At 52.4% G+C, this 27,964-nt stretch overlaps 1 protein-coding gene across 1 annotated transcript in view; it reads left to right on the forward strand.

Moving 5' to 3' along the window:
• Positions 1-27,964, forward strand: part of LOC141258594 (dynein axonemal heavy chain 8-like) — a 415,976-nt gene that overhangs the window by 221,292 nt on the left and 166,720 nt on the right. The window contains exons 60-64 of the mRNA XM_073673563.1: positions 629-747; positions 1,833-1,936; positions 2,271-2,447; positions 5,484-5,651; positions 27,730-27,945. Coding sequence (XP_073529664.1) covers positions 629-747; positions 1,833-1,936; positions 2,271-2,447; positions 5,484-5,651; positions 27,730-27,945 — 784 coding nt within the window. The remainder of the gene's footprint in view (positions 1-628; positions 748-1,832; positions 1,937-2,270; positions 2,448-5,483; positions 5,652-27,729; positions 27,946-27,964) is intronic.

Genomic DNA, 27,964 nt, shown 5'->3' on the forward strand with positions numbered 1-27,964 from the left:
CGGACACAGTCATCTCCGGACATGGGCACCTCCAGACACAGTCACCTCTGGACATGGGCACCTCCGGACACAGTCACCTCTGGACATGGGCACCTCCGGACACAGTCATCTCCGGACATGGGCACCTCCGGACACAGTCTCCTCTGGACATGGGCACCTCCGGACACAGTCACCTCTGGACATGGGCACCTCCAGACACCGTCATCTCCGGACATGGGCACCTCCGGACACAGTCATCTCTGGACATGGGCACTTCCGGACACAGTCCTCTCCGGACATGGGCACCTCCGGACACAGTCATCTCCGGACATGGGCACCTCCGGACACAGTCACCTCCGGACATGGGCACCTCCGGACACAGTCACCTCCGGACATGGGCACCTCCGGACACAGTCACCTCTGGACATGGGCACCTCCGGACACAGTCACCTCTGGACATGGGCACCTCCAGACACAGTCACCTCCGGACATGGGCACCTCCGGACACAGTCACCTCTGAACTTGGACACCTCCACAAAATTGTCAATCTATTTCCAATTAATGAATGAGATTTGTCAGTATAAATCTGCTGTTATTGCCGATCTGGCTATTTCTTCTTCTATAACAGCTCGTTATTATTTCCCCTCAGGTTTCGGAGGAGGACCTATGTAACGCCAAAGTCGTATCTATCATTTATCAACGGCTACAAAAGCATCTACGCTGAAAAATGGAAACATATCACAGAGCAGTCCGAGCTGATGAACAAAGGTGAGAGGATTAAACAGGTTTATCTACAGCGCGGCTGATTTATTCCATCTCTCTATGTTTTTATAAAATGTCCCAGATTTCTCACGGCATCCTTACTGCTTGATACTTTTGGAAATCGATTATTTGGCTGACTTCGGTCTGCTATGTTACGCTAATTTTGCCGCACAGTTTTGTGACTTAGTCCACTACCAAATGCTATCCCCCTCCCCTGTAGAGCGTGTTATAAAATGCGTCAGGTGCAGAGTATAGAAGACGGCACAAAGTAACCTCCGCGCGGGCAGATGAGGCCGAGGAAATCCGTCCCAGTGTTTTAGGAAATAATGTCACATTTTTGTTGCCTTTTCTCAGGATCTTTTTTCGTCTTGTTTTTTTTGTAACAGCAAACGCTGCAACAAGATGTAAACTGGCAATCAATAAGGAATTGAGAGACTCAATACAAAACCACATTTTTTGTGTTTCCTTGCATTTTTTTTCAGTAGTTTTTCTTCCTATAAAAAAATAAATAAATCTAAGTTAAAATAAATCTATGAAATTCATGGCAAAACCAAGACTGTGTGAAGGAAGCATCAAAGTAATATTCTGGCAAATAAATTATACAGTTTCCTTCCTGTAGCAATTCATTGCTTGTGGTCGGTAAATGGAAACCTTGATTGTTTGCATGCGATGGACACAAACATGCGGCTCTGATCAGTCCTGCCCGTGGCCCCTGACACTTCACCCTTTAGTTTCCAGGGTGCAGAACAAAAACTAAAGCTCGGGCTTTTTTTTTTTTTTTTAGCAAAGGTGATAACACTTTGTGTGTTTTTCCCTCCACATCTTCCGTCTTCTGCACCTCACCATTATCAATTAGAAAAGTAAAGAACAATATTAAACGCCGCGGTCACGTGAGTCTCGTGACCGTACTACGTGTAATACTGCAGAACGCCTTCATGATCAGTGCAATCATCTTTGCTCATCCTTCCCTTTTCGTCCCTGATCTTGTGGTTGTTATTTGTTTGTACTTTTCATACAATGTTGCGTCCTCCAGTTTCTTGTCCACCACTATGGCTTCAGATAATATTTTCTCTTTTTTTTTTTCTTCTAAGGGCTCTTTAAGTTATCAGAAGCCAATGAATCTGTAGTAATTTTTTTCAAGGAGCTTGTGGTAAAGGAGAAAGAGTTGTCCCTGGCATCTGTGAATGCTGACGAGGTAAGTACTGCCGTAGATGAGTAAAAGGGGGTATTTGAGATTATCCTGGCTAGATATGATTTTTTTTTTCACATGACTTAAAAGGCTTAATGGCTGAGTCAGAATTACTCCATCCAGCTCCGCTCAGAGGTGGGGAAGACACAGGACTCACCTATACATTACTCCATGAGCGACGGCGGATATCGACCACTCTCCGGAGCTGGATGTAGTCATCCCTGTCTCAGACATGAAAGGCAGAGATTAAGCACTAGGGTTTTACATCGAGTCCAGTGTCGTTTTCTTTTTTTTTCTCTCTATTTCTGTCATTCGGTCCCCTTCTGCTGTAAACCTGCAGGTGCTGGTGGAATTAACATTAGCTGCACAGGCAGAAGCGAAAGCGAAGAACGAAGTGCAGCTGGTAAAAGACAAAGCGCAGAAAATTATGGAGGAGATGGAAAGCGGAAAACACACAGCAGAAAGTAAACTAGAGGCTGCGCGGCCGGCTCTGGAGGAGGCAGACGCTGCACTGAATGTGAGACGGATACAGACGCTGCTGAGCTATGCCATTCACGCTGATGTGTCTCTGCCACCTAGTGGCTAAACGGGGTCATATCAATGAGGTTCTAGTAAATATACTTCATGCAACGGGAATCATAAAATAGCTGCTATCCTGCCGCTGGTGGTCTGCTATTCTACAGATCCATCATACCCGTTACCTACTGACAAATGTGTCTGTCTACTGCTTTGGCCTTAATGTCTCTTCACATACTCCCGCAGTTGCATCTTAGTTACTGTTCCATCAGAGATTGCTGACCTCCCCGGATCTTGTGCCCCTTCACAAAGACAGTGAATAAAACACAATAGGACCAACACACCTCTGGTATTAAATTATTGTACAGGTGCAAAAATACGTTACATGGCCAAACTACATACACCTCATCACTCACCGCCATTAATGAATACATGAACTCCAACGCGTATACATGTAGAAATCATGAGGTTGGAAGGTTTATACGCTTTTTGATAAAAAAAAAATGCCGTTTTTTACTTGTATAGCAGTAGTAGAGCTCATGTATTTATTAATCCCTGTGAGCTGACACATTATATGTGTATACGTTTGACAGCGAAAGTCACGGCCAAGGTGACAGGACTTGGGAATCTGTACCTTGTCCTCCGAGACATCAAGCAAGTCAGAATAAGACCTTATTCAGATGTAGAAGACATACCCATTATAGTCTACAAAATACATTATAGTCCACAAAATAAAGAGACTTGTCCGTTTTCTTGATCTGAGTCACGGATCAAGACTACCGATAAAAATCTGAGTCCGCAAAAATCAGACAGCACACGGACGGCATCAGCGTAGAGTTTGTGTACTGTCGGCGGTTAACAGCCTAATATATAGGAGAAGCTTTGTCATTTATCCGTACCTGATGAAATTGATGGTAAAAACTGACAAGTGATCGAACGCTCATGAAAATGGAGTGAAAAACACTGACAACACCCGGACCATGTTTTTTGTGTACATGAAAAATCACTGACGTCTGATTGAGCCTTTAGTGGGTCCACACAGTTTCTTTCTCTCCCAGTCCACAGATTGGTAATTTGCGTATGACACAAGCTGTCTGTAAACCTATGTATTTTTATTAAACTTAAGCATCTATCAGGGTTATTAAGAGCTGCATTAGGAAGTAAGGTGTGGCAGTGAAAGTGGTCAAATTGGCAGGTTTCCTTGCAGTGTGGTAGTGATGGTGGTCTGGGCAGGACACACCTGGCAGGTTTCCTTGCAGTGTGGTAGTGATGGTGGTCTGGGCAGGACACACCTGGCAGGTTTCCTTGCAGTGTGGTAGTAATGGTAGTCTGGGCAGACACACCTGGCAGGTTTACTTGCAGTGTGGTAGTAATGGTGGTCTGGGCAGGACACACCTGGCAGGTTTCCTTGCAGTGTGGTAGTAATGGTGGTCTGGGCAGGACACACCTGGCAGGTTTACTTGCAGTGTGGTAGTAATGGTAGTCTGGGCAGGACACACCTGGCAGGTTTCCTTTCAGTGTGGCAGTAATGGTGGTCTGGGCAGGACACACCTGGCAGGTTACCTTTCAGTGTGGCAGTAATGGTAGTCTGGGCAGGACACACCTGGCAGGTTACCTTGCATTGTGGCGGTGACGGTGGTCTGGGGAGACACACCTGGCAGGTTAACTTGCAGTGTGGTGGTAGTAGTGGTCTGGGCAGACACACCTGGCAGGTTACCTTGCATTGTGGCGGTGACGGTGGTCTGGGCAGACACACCTGGCAGGTTACCTTGCATTGTGGCGGTGACGGTGGTCTGGGCAGACACACCTGGCAGGTTACCTTGCAGTGTTGTGGTCTGGGCGGACACACCTGGCAGGTTACCTTGAAGTGTTGTTGTCTGGGCGGACACACCTGGCAGGTTACCTTGCAGTGTTGTGGTCTGGGCGGACACACCTGGCAGGTTACCTTGAAGTGTTGTTGTCTGGGCGGACACACCTGGCAGGTTACCTTGCAGTGTTGTGGTCTGGGCGGACACACCTGGCAGGTTACCTTGCAGTGTTGTGGTCTGGGCGGATACACCTGGCAGGTTACCTTGAAGTGTTGTGGTCTGGGCGGACACACCTGGCAGGTTACCTTGCAGTGTTGTGGTCTGGGCGGACACACCTGGCAGGTTACCTTGCAGTGTTGTGGTCTGGGCGGACACACCTGGCAGGTTACCTTGCAGTGTTGTGGTCTGGGCGGATACACCTGGCAGGTTACCTTGAAGTGTTGTGGTCTGGGCGGACACACCTGGCAGGTTACCTTGCAGTGTTGTGGTCTGGGCGGACACACCTGGCAGGTTACCTTGCAGTGTTGTGGTCTGGGCGGACACACCTGGCAGGTTACCTTGCAGTGTGGTGGTAGTAGTGGTCTGGGCAGACACACCTGGCAGGTTACCTTGCAGTGTGGCGGTGATGGTAGCCTGGGCACCATCATCCTCTCCTGAATCTTCCAGCTGGGCTCGGTGTTTACTGATCTAAGGTATATAAAGAATAGCTTTATTAACAAGGCCAATATTTAAAAAAAAAATAAATAAATGTTATTTAGGAAAATAAATACATATCATATTAAAAACATAAAATAGTGAGAAAAACCACTGGTGAGGACTTGGGTGGAAAACCAGGAAAAAACTAACAGTGTTCAAATGTGCCAATGACAAGTGTCACGTGCTGTGCTACATGCGCGGTTGTGCACGCCGTGATTTACCCATAGATAGGTGTGTCATGCAGGAATACGCATCTATAGCATGTAGCACAGCACGTGACACTTGTTATTGGCACATTTGAACATTGTTAAGTTTTTTCCTGGTTTTCCACCCAAGTCCCCACCAGTGTTTTTTCTCACTATTTTATGTTTTTAATATGATATGTATTTATTTTCCTAAATAAAATGTATATTTTTTTTTTTTAAATATTGGCCTTGTTAATGAAGTGTCTTATTAGTATACTGATCTAAGCTATAACTTACTTTTATTTTCTGGGGTTTTATTGTTTTTTTATGTTTTTTTTTCCTTTGTAGATAATCAAACCTACAGATATTTCAACACTTCGAAAACTGATAAAACCATCGCACTTGCTCATGAGAATCATGGATTGCTGCCTTCTGCTGTTACAAAAGAGGCTTGATCCAGTAGTCATGGACCTTGACAAGCCCTGCTGTAAGCCATCCTGGGGAGAGTCTCTAAAGGTAAGTGATCGTTGTATGAAATTAGGTGACATCTGCTGCTAATGGTACACGTTTTACTTTATCAAAGTTGCAGAAGACATTAAGCAGTCTGGCAGCTCAGTGCATGGGGCACACACCATGGGGAGCACACAATACAGCCCATCATGGAGCACACACTATGGGGAGCCCACAATGCAGCACATCATGGAGTACACACAATATGGAGCACACAATGCAGCACATCATGGAGCACACACCATGTGGAGCACACAATGCAGCACATCATGGAGCACACACCATGTGGAGCACACAATGCGGCACATCATGGAGCACACACCATGGGGAGCCCACAGTGCAGCACATCATGGAGCACACATCATGGGGAGCATACAATGCAGCCCATCATGGAGCACACACTATGGGGAGCCCACAATGCAGCACATCATGGAGCACACACTATGGGGAGCCCACAATGCAGCACATCATGGAGCACACATCATGGGGAGCACACAATGCAGCCCATCATGGAGCACACACCATGGGGAGCACACAATGCAGCACATCATGGAGCACACACCATGGGGAGCACACAATGTAGCACATCATGGGGAGCCCACAGTGCAGCACATCATGGAGCACACACCATGGGGAGCACAAAATACAGCACATCATGCAGCACACATCATGGGGAGCACACAGTGCAGCCCATCATGGAGCACACACCATGGGGAGCCCACAGTGCAGCCCATCATGGAGCACACGCCATGGGGAGCACACAATGCAGCCCATCATGGAGCACACACCATGGGGAGCACACAATGCAGCCCATCATGGAGCACACACCATGGGGAGCACACAATGTAGCACATCATGGGGAGCCCACAGTGCAGCACATCATGGAGCACACACCATGGGGAGCACAAAATACAGCACATCATGGAGCACACACCATGGGGAGCACACAGTGCAGCCCATCATGGAGCACACACCATGGGGAGCCCACAGTGCAGCCCATCATGGAGCACACGCCATGGGGAGCACACAATGCAGCCCATCATGGAGCACACACCATGGGGAGCACACAATGCAGCCCATCATGGAGCACACACCATGGGGAGCACACAATGCAGCACATAGCGGAGCACACACCATGGGGAGCACACAATGCAGCACATCATGGAGCACACACCATGGGGAGCCCACAGTGCAGCCCATCATGGAGCACACGCCATGGGGAGCACACAATGCAGCCCATCATGGAGCACACACCATGGGGAGCACACAATGCAGCCCATCATGGAGCACACACCATGGGGAGCACACAATGCAGCACATAGCGGAGCACACACCATGGGGAGCACACAATGCAGCACATCATGGAGCACACACCATGGGGAGCCCACAGTGCAGCCCATCATGGAGCACACACCATGGGGAGCACACAATGCAGCACATCATGGAGCACACACCATGGGGAACACACAATGCAGCCCATCATGGAGCACACACCATGGGGAGCCCACAGTGCAGCCCATCATGGAGCACACACCATGGGGAGCCCACAGTGCAGCCCATCATGGAGCACACACCATGGGGAGCACACAATGCAGCACATCATGGAGCACACACCATGGGGAGCACACAGTGCAGCACATCATGGAGCACACACCATGGGGAGCCCACAGTGCAGCCCATCATGGAGCACACACCATGGGGAGCACACAATGCAGCACATCATGGAGCACACACCATGGGGAGCACACAATGTAGCACACACCATGGGGAGCACACAATGCGGCACATCATGAGCACACACCAAGGGGAGCACACAATGTAGCCCATCATGGAGCACACACCATGGGGAGCACACAGTGCAGCATATCATGGAGCACACACCATGGGGAGCACACAATGCAGCACATCATGGAGCACACACCATGGGGAGCCCACAGTGCAGCATATCATGGAGCACACACCATGGGGAGCACACAATGCAGCACATCATGGAGCACACACCATGGGGAGCACACAATACAACCCATCATGGAGCACACACCATGGGGAGCACACAGTGCAGCACATCATGGAGCACACACCATGGGGAGCCCACAATGCAGCACATCATGGAGTTCACACCATGGGGAGCACACAATGCAGCACATCATGGAGCACACACCATGGGGAGCACACAGTGCAGCACATCATGGAGCACACACCATGGGGAGCACACAATGCAGCACATCATGGAGCACACACCATTTGGAGAGCACACAATGCGGCACATCATGGAGCACACACCATGGGGAGCACACAATACAGCCCATCATGGAGCACACACCATGGGGAGCACAGAATGCAGCACATCATGGAGCACACACCATGGGAGCACACAATACAGCCCATCATGGAGCACACACCATGGGGAGCATACAATGCAGCACATCATGGAGCACACACCATGGGAGCACACAATGCAGCACATCATGAAGCACACACCATGGGGAGCACACAGTGCAGCACATCACGGAGCACACACCATGGGGAGCACACAATGCAGCACATCACGGAGCACACACCATGGGGAGCACACAATACAGCCCATCATGGAGCACACACCATGGGGAGCACACAATGCAGCACATCATGGAGCACACACCATGGGGAGCACACAGTGCAGCACATCATGGAGCACACACCATGGGGAGCCCACAGTGCAGCACATCATGGAGCACACACCATGGGGAGCACACAATACAGCCCATCATGGAGCACACACCATGGGGAGCACACAATGCAGCACATCATGGAGCACACACCATGGGGAGCCCACAGTGCAGCACATCATGGAGCACACATCATGGGGAGCATACAATGCAGCCCATCATGGAGCACACACTATGGGGAGCCCACAATGCAGCACATCATGGAGCACACACTATGGGGAGCCCACAATGCAGCACATCATGGAGCACACATCATGGGGAGCACACAATGCAGCCCATCATGGAGCACACACCATGGGGAGCACACAATGCAGCACATCATGGAGCACACACCATGGGGAGCACACAATGTAGCACATCATGGGGAGCCCACAGTGCAGCACATCATGGAGCACACACCATGGGGAGCACAAAATACAGCACATCATGCAGCACACATCATGGGGAGCCCACAGTGCAGCACATCATGGAGCACACACCATGGGGAGCACAAAATACAGCACATCATGGAGCACACACCATGGGGAGCACACAGTGCAGCCCATCATGGAGCACACACCATGGGGAGCCCACAGTGCAGCCCATCATGGAGCACACGCCATGGGGAGCACACAATGCAGCCCATCATGGAGCACACACCATGGGGAGCACACAATGCAGCCCATCATGGAGCACACACCATGGGGAGCACACAATGCAGCACATAGCGGAGCACACACCATGGGGAGCACACAATGCAGCACATCATGGAGCACACACCATGGGGAGCCCACAGTGCAGCCCATCATGGAGCACACGCCATGGGGAGCACACAATGCAGCCCATCATGGAGCACACACCATGGGGAGCACACAATGCAGCCCATCATGGAGCACACACCATGGGGAGCACACAATGCAGCACATAGCGGAGCACACACCATGGGGAGCACACAATGCAGCACATCATGGAGCACACACCATGGGGAGCCCACAGTGCAGCCCATCATGGAGCACACACCATGGGGAGCACACAATGCAGCACATCATGGAGCACACACCATGGGGAACACACAATGCAGCCCATCATGGAGCATACACCATGGGGAGCCCACAGTGCAGCCCATCATGGAGCACACACCATGGGGAGCCCACAGTGCAGCCCATCATGGAGCACACACCATGGGGAGCACACAATGCAGCACATCATGGAACACACACCATGGGGAGCACACAGTGCAGCACATCATGGAGCACACACCATGGGGAGCCCACAGTGCAGCCCATCATGGAGCACACACCATGGGGAGCACACAATGCAGCACATCATGGAGCACACACCATGGGGAGCACACAATGTAGCACACACCATGGGGAGCACACAATGCGGCACATCATGAGCACACACCAAGGGGAGCACACAATGTAGCCCATCATGGAGCACACACCATGGGGAGCACACAGTGCAGCATATCATGGAGCACACACCATGGGGAGCACACAATGCAGCACATCATGGAGCACACACCATGGGGAGCCCACAGTGCAGCATATCATGGAGCACACACCATGGGGAGCACACAATGCAGCACATCATGGAGCACACACCATGGGGAGCACACAATACAACCCATCATGGAGCACACACCATGGGGAGCACACAGTGCAGCACATCATGGAGCACACACCATGGGGAGCCCACAATGCAGCACATCATGGAGCACACACCATGGAGAGCATACAATGCAGCACATCATGGAGCTCACACCATGGAGAGCATACAATGCAGCACATCATGGAGCACACACCATTTGGAGAGCACACAATGCGGCACATCATGGAGCACACACCATGGGGAGCACACAATACAGCCCATCATGGAGCACACACCATGGGAGCACAGAATGCAGCACATCATGGAGCACACACCATGGGAGCACACAATACAGCCCATCATGGAGCACACACCATGGGGAGCATACAATGCAGCACATCATGGAGCACACACCATGGGGAGCACACAGTGCAGCACATCACGGAGCACACACCATGGGGAGCACACAATGCAGCACATCACGGAGCACACACCATGGGGAGCACACAATACAGCCCATCATGGAGCACACACCATGGGGAGCACACAATGCAGCACATCATGGAGCACACACCATGGGGAGCACACAGTGCAGCACATCATGGAGCACACACCATGGGGAGCCCACAGTGCAGCACATCATGGAGCACACACCATGGGGAGCACACAATACAGCCCATCATGGAGCACACACCATGGGGAGCACACAATGCAGCACATCATGAAGCACACACCATGGGGAGCACACAGTGCAGCACATCACGGAGCACACACCATGGGGAGCACACAATGCAGCACATCACGGAGCACACACCATGGGGAGCACACAATACAGCCCATCATGTAGCACACACCATGGGGAGCACACAATGCAGCACATCATGGAGCACACACCATGGGGAGCACACAATGCAGCACATCATGGAGCGCACACCATGGGGAGCACACAGTGCAGCACATCATGGAGCACACACCATGGGGAGCCCACAGTGCAGCACATCATGGAGCACACACCATGGGGAGCACACAATACAGCCCATCATGGAGCACACACCATGGGGAGCACACAATGCAGCACATCATGGAGCACACACCATGGGGAGCACACAGTGCAGCACATCATGGAGCACACACCATGGGGAGCACACAGTGCAGCACATCATGGAGCACACACCATGGGGAGCCCACAGTGCAGCACATCATGGAGCACACACCATGGGGAGCACACAATACAGCCCATCATGGAGCACACACCATGGGGAGCCCACAGTGCAGCCCATCATGGAGCACACACCATGGGGAGCACACAATGTAGCCCATTATGGAGAACACAGCATGGGGAGCCCACAGTGCAGCCCATCATGGAGCACACACCATGGGGAGCACACAATGTAGCCCATTATGGAGTACACAGCATGGGGAGCCCACAGTGCAGCACATCATGAAGCACACACCATGGGGAGCCCACAGTGCAGCACATCATGAAGCACACACCATGGGGAGCACACAATACAGCACATCATGGAGCACACACCATGGGGAGCACACAATGCAGCACATCATGGAGCACACACCATGGGGAGCCCGCAGTGCAGCCCATCATGGAGCGCACACCATGGGGAGCACACAATGCAGCACATCATGGAGCACACACCATTTGGAGAGCACACAATACAGCCCATCATGGAGCACACACCATGGGGAGCCCACAGTGCAACCCATCATGGAGCACACACCATGGGGAGTACACAATGCAGCACATAGCGTAGCACACACCATGGGGAGCCCACAGTGCAGCACATCATGAAGCACACACCATGGGGAGCACACAATGCAGCACATCATGGAGCACACACCATTTGGAGAGCACACAATACAGCCCATCATGGAGCACACACCATGGGGAGCCCACAGTGCAGCCCATCATGGAGCACACACCATGGGGAGCACACAATACAGCCCATCATGGAGCACACACCATGGGGAGAACACAATGCAGCACATCATGGAGCACACACCATGGAGAGCACACAATGCAGCACATCATGGAGCACACACCATGGGGAGCACACAATGCAGCACATAGCGGAGCACACACCATGGGGAGCCCACAGTGCAGCACATCATGAAGCACACACCATGGGGAGCACACAATGCTGCACATCATGGAGCACACACCATGGGGAGCACACAATGCAGCACATCATGGAGCACACACCATGTGGAGCACACAATGCAGCACATAGCGGAGCACACACCATGGGGAGCCCACAGTGCAGCACATCATGAAGCACACACCATGGGGCGCACACAATGCAGCACATCATGGAGCACACACCATGGGGAGCCCGCAGTGCAGCCCATCATGGAGCGCACACCATGGGGAGCACACAATGCAGCACATCATGGAGCACACACCATTTGGAGAGCACACAATACAGCCCATCATGGAGCACACACCATGGGGAGCCCACAGTGCAACCCATCATGGAGCACACACCATGGGGAGTACACAATGCAGCACATAGCGTAGCACACACCATGGGGAGCCCACAGTGCAGCACATCATGAAGCACACACCATGGGGAGCACACAATGCAGCACATCATGGAGCACACACCATTTGGAGAGCACACAATACAGCCCATCATGGAGCACACACCATGGGGAGCCCACAGTGCAGCCCATCATGGAGCACACACCATGGGGAGCACACAATACAGCCCATCATGGAGCACACACCATGGGGAGAACACAATGCAGCACATCATGGAGCACACACCATGGAGAGCACACAATGCAGCACATCATGGAGCACACACCATGGGGAGCACACAATGCAGCACATAGCGGAGCACACACCATGGGGAGCCCACAGTGCAGCACATCATGAAGCACACACCATGGGGAGCACACAATGCTGCACATCATGGAGCACACACCATGGGGAGCACACAATGCAGCACATCATGGAGCACACACCATGGGGAGCACACAATGCAGCACATAGCGGAGCACACACCATGGGGAGCACACAATGCAGCACATCATGGAGCACACACCATGGGGAGCACACAATGCAGCCCATCATGGAGCACACACCATGGGGAGCACACAATGCAGCACATAGCGGAGCACACACCATGGGGAGCACACAATGCAGCACATCATGGAGCACACACCATGGGGAGCCCACAGTGCAACACATCATGAAGCACACACCATGGAGAGCACACAATGCTGCACATCATGGAGCACACACCATGGGGAGCACACAATGCAGCACATCATGGAACACACACCATGGGGAGCACACAATGCAGCACATCATGGAGCACACACCATGGGGAACACACAATGCAGCCCATCATGGAGCACACACCATGGGGAACACACAATGCAGCCCATCATGGAGCACACACCATGGGGAGTACACAATGCAGCACATCATGGAGCACACACCATGGGGAGCACACAATGCTGCACATCATGGAGCACACACCATGGGGAGCACACAATACAGCCCATCATGGAGCACACACCATGGGGAGCACACAGTGCAGCACATCATGGAGCACACACCATGGGGAGCACACAGTGCAGCACATCATGGAGCACACACCATGGGGAGCCCACAGTGCAGCACATCATGGAGCACACACCATGGGGAGCACACAATGCAGCACATCATGGAGCACACACCATTTGGAGAGCACACAATACAGCCCATCATGGAGCACACACCATGGGGAGCCCACAGTGCAGCCCATCATGGAGCACACACCATGGGGAGTACACAATTCAGCACATAGCGGAGCACACACCATGGGGAGCACACAATGCTGCACATCATGGAGCACACACCATGGGGAGCACACAATGCTGCACATCATGGAGCACACACCATGGGGAGTACACAATGCAGCACATAGCGGAGCACACACCATGGGGAGCATACAATGCAGCACATCATGGAGCACACACCATGGGGAGCACACAATGCGGCACATCATGGAGCACACACCATGGGGAGCACACAATGCAGCCCATCATGGAGCACACACCATGGGGAGCACACAGTGCAGCACATCATTTAGCACACACCATGGGGAGCACAAAATGCGGCACATCATGGAGCACACACCATGGGGAGCACACAGTGCAGCACATCATGGAGCACACACCATGGGGAGCACACAGTGCAGCCCATCATGGAGCACACACCATGGGGAGCACACAATGCAGCACATCATGGAGCACACACCATGGGGAGCACACAGTGCAGCACATCATGGAGCACACACCATGGGGAGCCCACAATGCAGCACATCATGGAGCACACACCATGGGGAGCACACAGTGCAGCACATCATGGAGCACACACCATGGGGAGCACACAATACAGCCCACCATGGAGCACACACCATGGGGAGCACACAATGCAGCCCATTATGGAGCACACACCATGGGGAGCCCACAGTGCAGCATATCATGGAGCACACACCATGGGGAGCACACAATGCAGCACATCATGGAGCACACACCATTGGGAGCACACAGTGCAGCACATCATGGAGCACACACCATGGGGAGCACACAATACAACCCATCATGGAGCACACACCATGGGGAGCACACAGTGCAGCACATCATGGAGCACACACCATGGGGAGCCCACAATGCAGCCCATAATGGAGCTCACACCATGGAGAGCATACAATGCAGCACATCATGGAGCACACACCATGGAGAGCATACAATGCAGCACATCATGGAGCACACACCATTTGGAGAGCACACAATGCGGCACATCATGGAGCACACACCATGGGGAGCACACAATACAGCCCATCATGGAGCACACACCATGGGGAGCACACAATGCAGCCCATCATGGAGCACACACCATGGGGAGCACACAATACAGCCCATCATGGAGCACACACCATGGGGAGCACAGAATGCGGCACATCACGGAGCACACACCATGGGGAGCACACAATACAGCCCATCATGGAGCACACACCATGGGGAGCACACAATGCAGCACATCATGGAGCACACACCATGGGGAGCCCACAGTGCAGCACATCATGGAGCACACACCATGGGAGCACACAATGCAGCACATCATGAAGCACACACCATGGGGAGCACACAGTGCAGCACATCACGGAGCACACACCATGGGGAGCACACAATGCAGCACATCATGGAGCACACACCATGGGGAGCACACAATACAGCCCATCATGGAGCACACACCATGGGGAGCACACAATGCAGCACATCATGGAGCACACACCATGGGGAGCACACAATGCAGCACATCATGGAGCACACACCATGGGGAGCACACAGTGCAGCACATCATGGAGCACACACCATGGGGAGCCCACAGTGCAGCACATCATGGAGCACACACCATGGGGAGCACACAATGCAGCCCATCATGGAGCACACACCATGGGGAGCACACAGTGCAGCACATCATAGAGCACACACCATGGGGAGCACACAATGCAGCACATCATGGAGCACACACCATGGGGAGCACACAGTGCAGCACATCATGGAGCACACACCATGGGGAGCACACAGTGCAGCACATCATGAAGCACACACCATAGGGAGCCCACAGTGCAGCACATCATGAAGCACACACCATGGGGAGCACACAATACAGCACATCATGGAGCACACACCATGGGGAGCACACAATGCAGCACATCATGGAGCACACACCATGGGGAGCCCACAGTGCAGCCCATCATGGAGCGCACACCATGGGGAGCACACAATGCAGCTCATCATGGAGCACACACCATTTGGAGAGCACACAATACAGCCCATCATGGAGCACACACCATGGGGAGCCCACAGTGCAGCCCATCATGGAGCACACACCATGGGGAGTACACAATGCAGCACATAGCGGAGCACACACCATGGGGAGCCCACAGTGCAGCACATCATGAAGCACACACCATGGGGAGCACACAATGCTGCACATCATGGAGCACACACCATGGGGAGCACACAATGCAGCACATCATGGAGCACACACCATTTGGAGAGCACACAATACAGCCCATCATGGAGCACACACCATTTGGAGAGCACACAATACAGCCCATCATGAAGCACACACCATGGGGAGCACACAATACAGCACATCATGGAGCACACACCATGGGGAGCACACAATGCAGCACATCATGGAGCACACACCATGGGGAGCCCACAGTGCAGCCCATCATGGAGCGCACACCATGGGGGGCACACAATACAGCACATCATGGAGCACACACCATGGGGAGCACACAATGCAGCACATCATGGAGCACACACCATGAGGAGCCCACAGTGCAGCCCATCATGGAGCACACACCATGGGGAGTACACAATGCAGCACATAGCGGAGCACACACCATGGGGAGCCCACAGTGCAGCACATCATGAAGCACACACCATGGGGAGCACACAATGCTGCACATCATGGAGCACACACCATGGGGAGCACACAATGCAGCACATCATGGAGCACACACCATTTGGAGAGCACACAATACAGCCCATCATGGAGCACACACCATGGGGAGCCCACAGTGCAGCCCATCATGGAGCACACACCATGGGGAGCACACAATGCAGCCCATCATGGAGCACACACCATGGGGAGCACACAATGCAGCACATAGCGGAGCACACACCATGGGGAGCCCACAGTGCAGCACATCATGAAGCACACACCATGGGGAGCACACAATGCTTTGCATCATGGAGCACACACCATGGGGAGCACACAATGCAGCACATAGCGGAGCACACACCATGGGGAGCCCACAGTGCAGCACATCATGAAGCACACACCATGGGGAGCACACAATGCAGCACATTATGAAGCACACGCCATGGGGAGCACACAATGCAGCACATCATGAAGCACACACCATGGGGAGCACACAATGCAGCACATCATGGAGCACACACCATGGGGAGCACACAATGCTGCACATCATGGAGCACACACCATGGGGAGCACACAATACAGCCCATCATGGAGCACACACCATGGGGAGCACACAATGCAGCCCATCATGGAGCACACACCATGGGGAGCACACAATACAGCCCATCATGGAGCACACACCATGGGGAGTACACAATGCAGCACATAGCGGAGCACACAACATGGGGAGCCCACAGTGCAGCACATCATGAAGCACACACCATGGGGAGCACACAATGCTGCACATCATGGAGCACACAATGCAGCACATCATGAAGCACACACCATGGGGAGCACACAATTCAGCACATCATGAAGCACACACCATGGGGAGCACACAATTCAGCACATCATGGAGCACACAATATGGGGAGCCCACAATGCAGCACATCATGAAGCACACACCATGGGGAGCACACAGTGCAGCCCATCATGGAGCACACACCATATTATTTTCCATTACCCAAAAAAATTTTGAAGTTAATCAATTCCCATATTCCCCAGTGTAGTATCAATGAAAATTGTATCTCTGCAAAATCAATCCCTCACTGCTACACAGCTCAGTACTGCTGTATAACGTTTTCCATGCTGCTTTTGTTTTCTACTGATTATTTAATGCCAGTGCTGGATTCACAGCCGCACTGCACAGTACTGTTACAGCAGCTGCTCCTGAGCCAGTGTGTACGGGAGACATGATAGCAGCTAGCTATCAACCAGCTCAGAGACAACTAATGCAATAGAGCCTGCAGGAGGGAAAACTGGTGATTAAATGCAGGATACAAGTCATATAATGGCCAGTAATAGTTATATATTTTCCACACTTTTATAGCCATTAATTCCACAGCGCTGTACAGACATAATCATCACTGTCCCCATTGGGGCTCACAATCCACATTCCCTATCAGTTTTTGGAGTGTGGAAGAACCCAGAGGAAACCCACGCAAACATGAGGAGAACATACAAACTCCTGCAGATGTGGTCCTTGGTGAGATCTGAACCTACGACCCCAGCGCTGCAATAGTGCTAACCACTGAGCCACGGTGCTGCCCTATATATAGTACAGTGCCAACCACTAAGCCACCGTGCTGCCCTATATATAGTACAGTGCTAACCACTGAGCCACCGTGCTGCCATATATATAGCACAGTGCTAACCACTGAGCCACCATGCTGCCTTATACATAGCACAGTGCTAACCACTGAGCCACCGTGCTGCCTTATACATAGCACAGTGCTGACCACTGAGCCACCGTGCTTCCCTGTATATAGCACAGTGCTGACCACTGAGCCACTGTGCTGACCTCTATATAGCACAGTGCTGACTACTGAGCCACCGTGCTGCCCTATACATAGCACAGTGCTGACCACTGAGCCACCATGCTGCCCTGTATATAGCACAGTGCTAACCACTGAGCCACGGTGCTGCCCTATATATAGTACAGTGCCAACCACTAAGCCACCGTGCTGCCCTATATATAGTACAGTGCTGACCACTAAGCCACCGTGCTGCCATATATATAGCACAGTGCTGACCACTGAGCCACTGTGCTACTCTCTATATAGCACAGTGCTGACCACTGAGCCACTGTGCTGCCCTCTATATAGCACAGTGCTAACCACTGAGCCACCGTGCTGCCTTATACATAGCACAGTGCTAACCACTGAGCCACCGTGCTGCCTTATACATAGCACAGTGCTGACCACTGAGCCACCGTGCTGCCCTGTATATAGCACAGTGCTGACCACTGAGCCACTGTGCTGACCTCTATATAGCACAGTGCTGACTACTGAGCCACCGTGCTGCCCTATACATGGCACAGTGCTGACCACTGAGCCACCATGCTGCCCTGTATATAGCACAGTGCTGACCACTGAGCCACCGTGCTGCCCTATATATAGTATAGTGCTAACCACTGAGCCACTGTTCTGCCCTATACATAGCACAGTGCTGACCACTGAGCCACCGTGCTGCTCTATACATGGCACAGTGCTGACCACTGAGCCACCGTGCTGCCCTATATATAGCACAGTGCTAACTACTGAGCCACTGTGCTGACCACTGAGTCACCGTGCTGCTCTTTACATGGCACAGTGCTGACCACTGAGCCACCGTGTTGCCCTATATATAGCACAGTGCTAACCACTGAGCAACCATGCTGCCCTATATATAGAACAGTGCTAACCACTGAGCCACCATGCTGCCCTATACATAGCACAGTGCTGACCACTGAGCCACCGTGCTGCCCTATACATAGCACAGTGCTGACCACTGAGCCACCGTGCTGCCCTATATATAGTACAGTGCTAACTACTGAGCCACCGTGCTGCCCTATACATGGCACAGTGCTGACCACTGAGCCACCGTGCTGCCCTATACATAGCAGTGATAACCACTGAGCCACCGTGCTGCCCTATACATAGCACAGTGCTGAGCACTGAGCCACCGTGCTGCCCTATACATAGCACAGTGCTAACCACTGAGCCACCGTGCTGCCCTATATACAGCACAGTGCTAACCACTGAGCCACGGTGCGGCCCTATATATAGTACAGTGCCAACCACTAAGCCACCGTGCTGCCCTATATATAGTACAGTGCTAACCACTGAGCCACCGTGCTGCCATATATATAGCACAGTGCTGACCACTGAGCCACTATGCTGCTCTCTATATAGCACAGTGCTGACCACTGAGCCACTGTGCTGCCCTCTATATAGCACAGTGCTAACCACTGAGCCACCGTGCTGCCTTATACATAGCACAGTGCTAACCACTGAGCCACCGTGCTGCCTTATACATAGCATAGTGCTGACCACTGAGCCACCGTGCTGCCCTGTATATAGCACAGTGCTGACCACTGAGCCACTGTGCTGACCTCTATATAGCACAGTGCTGACTACTGAGCCACCGTGCTGCCCTATACATAGCACAGTGCTGACCACGGAGCCACCATGCTGCCCTGTATATAGCACAGTGCTGACCACTGAGCCACCGTGCTGCCCTATATACAGCACAGTGCTAACCACTGAGCCACCGTGCTGCCCTATATATAGTACAGTGCCAACCACTAAGCCACCGTGCTGCCCTATATATAGTACAGTGCTGACCACTGAGCCACCGTGCTGCCATATATATAGCACAGTGCTGACCACTGAGCCACTGTGCTGCTCTCTATATAGCACAGTGCTGACCACTTAGCCACTGTGCTGCCCTCTATATAGCACAGTGCTAACCACTGAGCCACCGTGCTGCCTTATACATAGCACAGTGCTAACCACTGAGCCACCGTGCTGCCTTATACATAGCACAGTGCTGACCACTGAGCCACCGTGCTGCCCTGTATATAGTACAGTGCTGACCACTGAGCCACTGTGCTGACCTCTATATAGCACAGTGCTGACTACTGAGCCACCGTGCTGCCCTATACATAGCACAGTGCTGACCACTGAGCCACCATGCTGCCCTGTATATAGCACAGTGCTGACCACTGAGCCACCGTGCTGCCCTATATATAGTATAGTGCTAACCACTGAGCCACTGTTCTGCCCTATACATAGCACAGTGCTGACCACTGAGCCACTGTGCTGACCTCTATATAGCACAGTGCTGACTACTGAGCCACCGTGCTGCCCTATACATAGCACAGTGCTGACCACTGAGCCACCATGCTGCCCTGTATATAGCACAGTGCTGACCACTGAGCCACCGTGCTGCCCTATATATAGTATAGTGCTAACCACTGAGCCACTGTTCTGCCCTATACATAGCACAGTGCTGACCACTGAGCCACCGTGCTCCTCTATACATGGCACAGTGCTGACCACTGAGCCACCGTGCTGCCCTATATATAGCACAGTGCTAACTACTGAGCCACCGTGCTGACCAGTGAGTCACCGTGCTGCTCTATACATGGCACAGTGCTGACCACTGAGCCACAGTGTTGCCCTATATATAGCACAGTGCTAACCACTGAGCAACCATGCTGCCCTATATATAGAACAATGCTAACCACTGAGCCAACGTGCTGCCCTATACATAGCACAGTGCTGACCACTGAGCCACCGTGCTGCCCTATACATAGCACAGTGCTGACCACTGAGCCACCGTGCTGCCCTATATATAGTACAGTGCTAACTACTGAGCAACCGTGCTGCCCTATACATGGCACAGTGCTGACCACTGAGCCACCGTGCTGCCCTATACATAGCAGTGATAACCACTGAGCCACCGTGCTGCCCTATACATAGCACAGTGCTGAGCACTGAGCCACCGTGCTGCCCTATACATAGCACAGTGCTAACCACTGAGCCACCGTGCTGCCCTATATACAGCACAGTGCTAACCACTGAGCCACGGTGCGGCCCTATATATAGTACAGTGCCAACCACTAAGCCACCGTGCTGCCCTATATATAGTACAGTGCTGACCACTGAGCCACCGTGCTGCCATATATATAGCACAGTGCTGACCACTGAGCCACTATTCTGCTCTCTATATAGCACAGTGCTGACCACTGAGCCACTGTGCTGCCCTCTATATAGCACAGTGCTAACCACTGAGCCACCGTGCTGCCTTATACATAGCAGAGTGCTAACCACTGAGCCACCGTGCTGCCTTATACATAGCACAGTGCTGACCACTGAGCCACCGTGCTGCCCTGTATATAGCACAGTGCTGACCACTGAGCCACTGTGCTGACCTCTATATAGCACAGTGCTGACTACTGAGCCACCGTGCTGCCCTATACATAGCACAGTGCTGACCACTGAGCCACCATGCTGCCCTGTATATAGCACAGTGCTGACCACTGAGCTACCGTGCTGCCCTATATACAGCACAGTGCTAACCACTGAGCCACCGTGCTGCCCTATATATAGTACAGTGCCAACCACTAAGCCACCGTGCTGCCCTATATATAGTACAGTGCTGACCACTGAGCCACCGTGCTGCCATATATATAGCACAGTGCTGACCACTGAGCCACTGTGCTGCTCTCTATATAGCACAGTGCTGACCACTGAGCCACTGTGCTGCCCTCTATATAGCACAGTGCTAACCACTGAGCCACCGTGCTGCCTTATACATAGCACAGTGCTAACCACTGAGCCACCGTGCTGACTTATACATAGCACAGTGCTGACCACTGAGCCACCGTGCTGCCCTGTATATATCACAGTGCTGACCACTGAGCCACTGTGCTGACCTCTATATAGCACAGTGCTGACTACTGAGCCACCGTGCTGCCCTATACATAGCACAGTGCTGACCACTGAGCCACCATGCTGCCCTGTATATAGCACAGTGCTGACCACTGAGCCACCGTGCTGCCCTATATATAGTATAGTGCTAACCACTGAGCCACTGTTCTGCCCTATACATAGCACAGTGCTGACCACTGAGCCACCGTGCTGCTCTATACATGGCACAGTGCTGACCACTGAGCCACCGTGCTGCCCTATATATAGCACAGTGCTAACTACTGAGCCACTGTGCTGACCACTGAGTCACCGTGCTGCTCTTTACATGGCACAGTGCTGACCACTGAGCCACCATGTTGCCCTATATATAGCACAGTGCTAACCACTGAGCAACCATGCTGCCCTATATATAGAACAGTGCTAACCACTGAGCCACCATGCTGACCTATACATAGCACAGTGCTGACCACTGAGCCACCGTGCTGCCCTATACATAGCACAGTGCTGACCACTGAGCCACCGTGCTGCCCTATATATAGTACAGTGCTAACTACTGAGCCACCGTGCTGCCCTATACATGGCACAGTGCTGACCACTGAGCCACCGTGCTGCCCTATACATAGCAGTGATAACCACTGAGCCACCGTGCTGCCCTATACATAGTACAGTGCTGACCACTGAGCCACCGTGCTGCCATATATATAGCACAGTGCTGACCACTGAGCCACTGTGCTGCTCTCTATATAGCACAGTGCTGACCACTGAGCCACTGTGCTGCCCTCTATATAGCACAGTGCTAACCACTGAGCCACCGTGCTGCCTTATACATAGCACAGTGCTAACCACTGAGCCACCGTGCTGACTTATACATAGCACAGTGCTGACCACTGAGCCACCGTGCTGCCCTGTATATAGCACAGTGCTGACCACTGAGCCACTGTGCTGACCTCTTTATAGCACAGTGCTGACTACTGAGCCACCGTGCTGCCCTATACATAGCACAGTGCTGACCACTGAGCCACCATGCTGCCCTGTATATAGCACAGTGCTGACCACTGAGCCACCTTGCTGCCCTATATATAGTATAGTGCTAACCACTGAGCCACTGTTCTGCCCTATACATAGCACAGTGCTGACCACTGAGCCACCGTGCTCCTCTATACATGGCACAGTGCTGACCACTGAGCCACCGTGCTGCCCTATATATAGCACAGTGCTAACTACTGAGTCACCGTGCTGACCACTGAGTCACCGTGCTGCTCTATACATGGCACAGTGCTGACCACTGAGCCACCGTGTTGCCCTATATATAGCACAGTGCTAACCACTGAGCAACCATGCTGCCCTATATATAGAACAGTGCTAACCACTGAGCCACCGTGCTGCCCTATACATAGCACAGTGCTGACCACTGAGCCACCGTGCTGCCCTATACATAGCACAGTGCTAACCACTGAGCCACCGTGCTGCCCTATACATAGCACAGTGCTGACCACTGAGCCACTGTGCTGCCCTATATATAGTACAGTGCTAACTACTGAGCCACCGTGCTGCCCTATACATGGCACAGTGCTGACCACTGAGCCACCGTGCTGCCCTATACATAGCAGTGATAACCACTGAGCCACCGTGCTGCCCTATACATAGCACAGTGCTGAGCACTGAGCCACCGTGCTGCCCTATACATAGCACAGTGCTAACCACTGAGCCACCGTGCTGCCCTATATATAGTATAGTGCTAACCACTGAGCCACTGTTCTGCCCTATACATAGCACAGTGCTGACCACTGAGCCACCGTGCTGCTCTATACATGGCACAGTGCTGACCACTGAGCCACCGTGCTGCCCTATATATAGCACAGTGCTAACTACTGAGCCACCGTGCTGACCACTGAGTCACCGTGCTGCTCTATACATGGCACAGTGCTGACCACTGAGCCACCGTGCTGCCCTATATATAGCACAGTGCTACCCACTGAGCAACCATGCTGCCCTATATATAGAACAGTGCTAACCACTGAGCCACCGTGCTGCCCTATACATAGCACAGTGCTGACCACTGAGCCACCGTGCTGCCGTATACATAGCACAGTGCTGACCACTGAGCCACCGTGCTGCCCTATATATAGTGCAGTGCTAACTACTGAGCCACCGTGCTGCCCTATACATGGCACAGTGCTGACCACTGAGCCACCGTGCTGCCCTATACATAGCAGTGATAACCACTGAGCCACCGTGCTGCCCTATACATAGCACAGTGCTGAGCACTGAGCCACCGTGCTGCCCTATACATAGCACAGTGCTAACCACTGAGCCACCTTGCTGCCCTATACATAGCACAGTGCTAGGCACTGAGCCACCGTGCTGCTCTATATGTAGCACAGTGCTGACCACTGAGCCACCGTGCTGCCCTATATGCAGCATAATGCTAACCACTGAGCCACCGTGCTGCCCTATATATAGTACAGTGCTGACCACTGAACCACCGTGCTGCCCTATACATAGCACAGTGCTAACCACTGAGCCACCTTGCTGCCCTATACATAGCACAGTGCTAGGCACTGAGCCACCGTGCTGCTCTATATGTAGCACAGTGCTGACCACTGAGCCACCGTGCTGCCCTATATGCAGCATAATGCTAACCACTGAGCCACCGTGCTGCCCTATATATAGTACAGTGCTGACCACTGAGCCACCGTGCTGCCCTATATATAGCAGTGCTAACCACTGAGCCACCATGCTACCCTATATATAGTACAGTGCTGACCACTGAGCCACTGTGCTTCTTTATACATGGCACAGTGCTGACCACTGAGCCACTGTGCTGCCCTTTATATAGCAGTGCTAACCACTGAGCCACCATGCTGCCCTATACATAGCACAGTGCTGACCACTGAGCCACCGTGCTGCCCTATATATAGTACAGTGCTGACCACTGAGTCACCGTGCTGCCCTATATATAACACAGTGCTGACCACTGAGCCACTGTGCTGCTCTATACATGGCACAGTGCTGACCCCTGAGCCACCGTGCTGCCCTATATAGTACAGTGCTGACCACTGAGCCACCGTGCTGCCCTATACTTAGCACAGTGCTGAGCATTGAGGCACCGTGCTGCTCTATATGTAGCACAGTGCTGACCACTGAGCCACTGTGCTGCCCTATACACAGCATAATGCTAACCACTGAGCCACCGTGCTGCCCTATATATAGTACAGTGCTGACCACTGAGCCACCCTGCTGCCCTATATATAGCACAGTGCTGACCACTGAGCCACCATGCTGCCCTATATATAACAGAGTGCTGACCACTGAGCCACTGTGCTGCTCTATACATGGCACAGTGCTGACCACTGAGCCACCGTGCTGCCCTATACATAGTACAGTGCTAACCACTGAGCCACCGTGCTGCCATATGCATAGCACAGTGCTGACCACTGAGCCACCATGCTGCCCTATATATAACACAGTGCTGACCACTGAGCCACTGTGCTGCTCTATACATGGCACAGTGCTGACCACTGAGCCACCGTGCTGCCCTATATATAGCACAGTGCTAACCACTGAGCCACCATGCTGCCTTATATATAGTACAGTGCTGACCACTGAGCCACCGTGCTGCCTATACTTAGCACAGTGCTGAGCATTGAGCCACCGTGCTGCTCTATATGTAGCACAGTGCTGACCACTGAGCCACCGTGCTGCCCTGTATATAGTACAGTGCTGACCACTGAGCCACCCTGCTGCCCTATATTTAGCACAGTGCTGACCACTGAGCCACCATGCTGCCCTATATATAACAGAGTGCTGACCACTGAGCCACTGTGCTGCTCTATACATGGCACAGTGCTGACCACTGAGCCACCGTGCTGCCCTATACATAGTACAGTGCTAACCACTGAGCCACCGTGCTGCCATATGCATAGCACAGTGCTGACCACTGAGCCACCATGCTGCCCTATATATAACACAGTGCTGACCACTGAGCCACTGTGCTGCTCTATACATGGCACAGTGCTGACCACTGAGCCACCGTGCTGCCCTATATATAGCACAGTGCTAACCACTGAGCCACCATGCTGCCTTATATATAGTACAGTGCTGACCACTGAGCCACCGTGCTGCCTATACTTAGCACAGTGCTGAGCATTGAGCCACCGTGCTGCTCTATATGTAGCACAGTGCTGACCACTGAGCCACCGTGCTGCCCTATATACAGCATAATGCTAACCACTGAACCACCGTGCTGCCGTATATATAGTACAGTGCTGACCACTGAGCCACCTTGCTGCCCTATACATAGCACAGTGCTAACTACTGAACCACCGTGCTGCCCTATATATAGCACAGTGCTGACCACTGAGCCACCGTGCTGCCCTATACTTAGCACAGTGCTGACCACTGAGCCACCGTGCTGCCTTACATATAGTACAGGGCTGACCACTGAGCCACCGTGCTGCCCTATATATAGTACAGTGCTAACCACTGAGCCACCGTGCTGCCCTATACATAGCAGAGTGCTAACCACTGAGCCACCGTGCTGCCCTATATATAGCACAGTGCTGACCACTGAGCCACCGTGCTGCCCTATATATAGTACAGTGCTGACCACTGAGCCACCGTGCTGCCCTATATATAGCACAGTGCTGACCACTGAGCCACCGTGCTGTCCTATATATAGTACAGTGCTGACCACTGAGCCACCGTGCTGCCCTATATATAGTACAGTGCTTACCACTGAGCCACCGTGCTGCCCTATATACAGTACAGTGCTGACCACTGAGCCACTGTGCTGCCCTAGATACAGTACAGTGCTGACCACTGAGCCACCGTGCTGCCCTATACATAGCACAGTGCTAACCATTGAGCCACCGTGCTGCCCTATATATAGCACAGTGCTGACCACTGAGCCACCGTGCTGACCTATATATAGCACAGTGCTGACCACTGAGCCACCGTGCTGTCCTATATATAGTACAGTGCTGACCACTGAGCCACCGTGCTGCCCTATATATAGTACAGTGCTGACCACTGAGCCACCGTGCTGCCCTATATACAGTACAGTGCTGACCACTGAGCCACCGTGTTGCCCTAGATACAGTACAGTGCTGACCACTGAGCCACCGTGCTGCCCTATACATAGCACAGTGCTAACCATTGAGCCACCGTGCTGCCCTATATATAGCACAGTGCTAACCATTGAGCCACCGTGCTGCCCTATATATAGCACAGTGCTAACCATTGAGCCACCGTGCTGCCCTATATATAGCACAGTGCTGACCACTGAGCCACCGTGCTGACCATATTCCTCATGTACACACTCGACAGATTATTCATTCATTATAAATTCCCTATGTTTTAAGGCTGAAACCAACTGAGTCCTTCAGGCGTTAACAGGATCTGCTTATATTTCATCCAGAGCTTCAATGAGGTCACTAAAAAATCTGCCTGAATGTCTGAGGAGCGATGTGACACATTGTACATACATGCGGTACATACATGCGGTACATACATGCGGTACATACATGCGGTACATACATGCGGTAATGCAGACATCTGTGCCCTAAGGAATCACCACAGAGGATTTTTGTCCACAGCTCATGAGCTCTCCTGGATTCCTCCAGTCCCTTCATCAGTACCCAAAGGACTCTGTGAACGAGGAGATGGTGGAATTACTGCAGCCCTATTTCCTTATGGAAGATTACTCCATGGACAATGCTAAGAAGCTGTCTGGTAACGCTGCCTGTCTGCTGTCATGGACGCAGTCAATGGCGACATTTCATGAAATCAACAAGGACATACTGCCACTAAAGGTAAGGGGTCTGCTCTGGC

Source organism: Phyllobates terribilis, unplaced genomic scaffold (assembly GCF_046119375.1).
Source record: "Phyllobates terribilis strain yellow unplaced genomic scaffold, ASM4611937v1 Scaffold_3__8_contigs__length_932513732, whole genome shotgun sequence".
Taxonomy (NCBI): Eukaryota; Metazoa; Chordata; class Amphibia; order Anura; family Dendrobatidae; genus Phyllobates; species Phyllobates terribilis.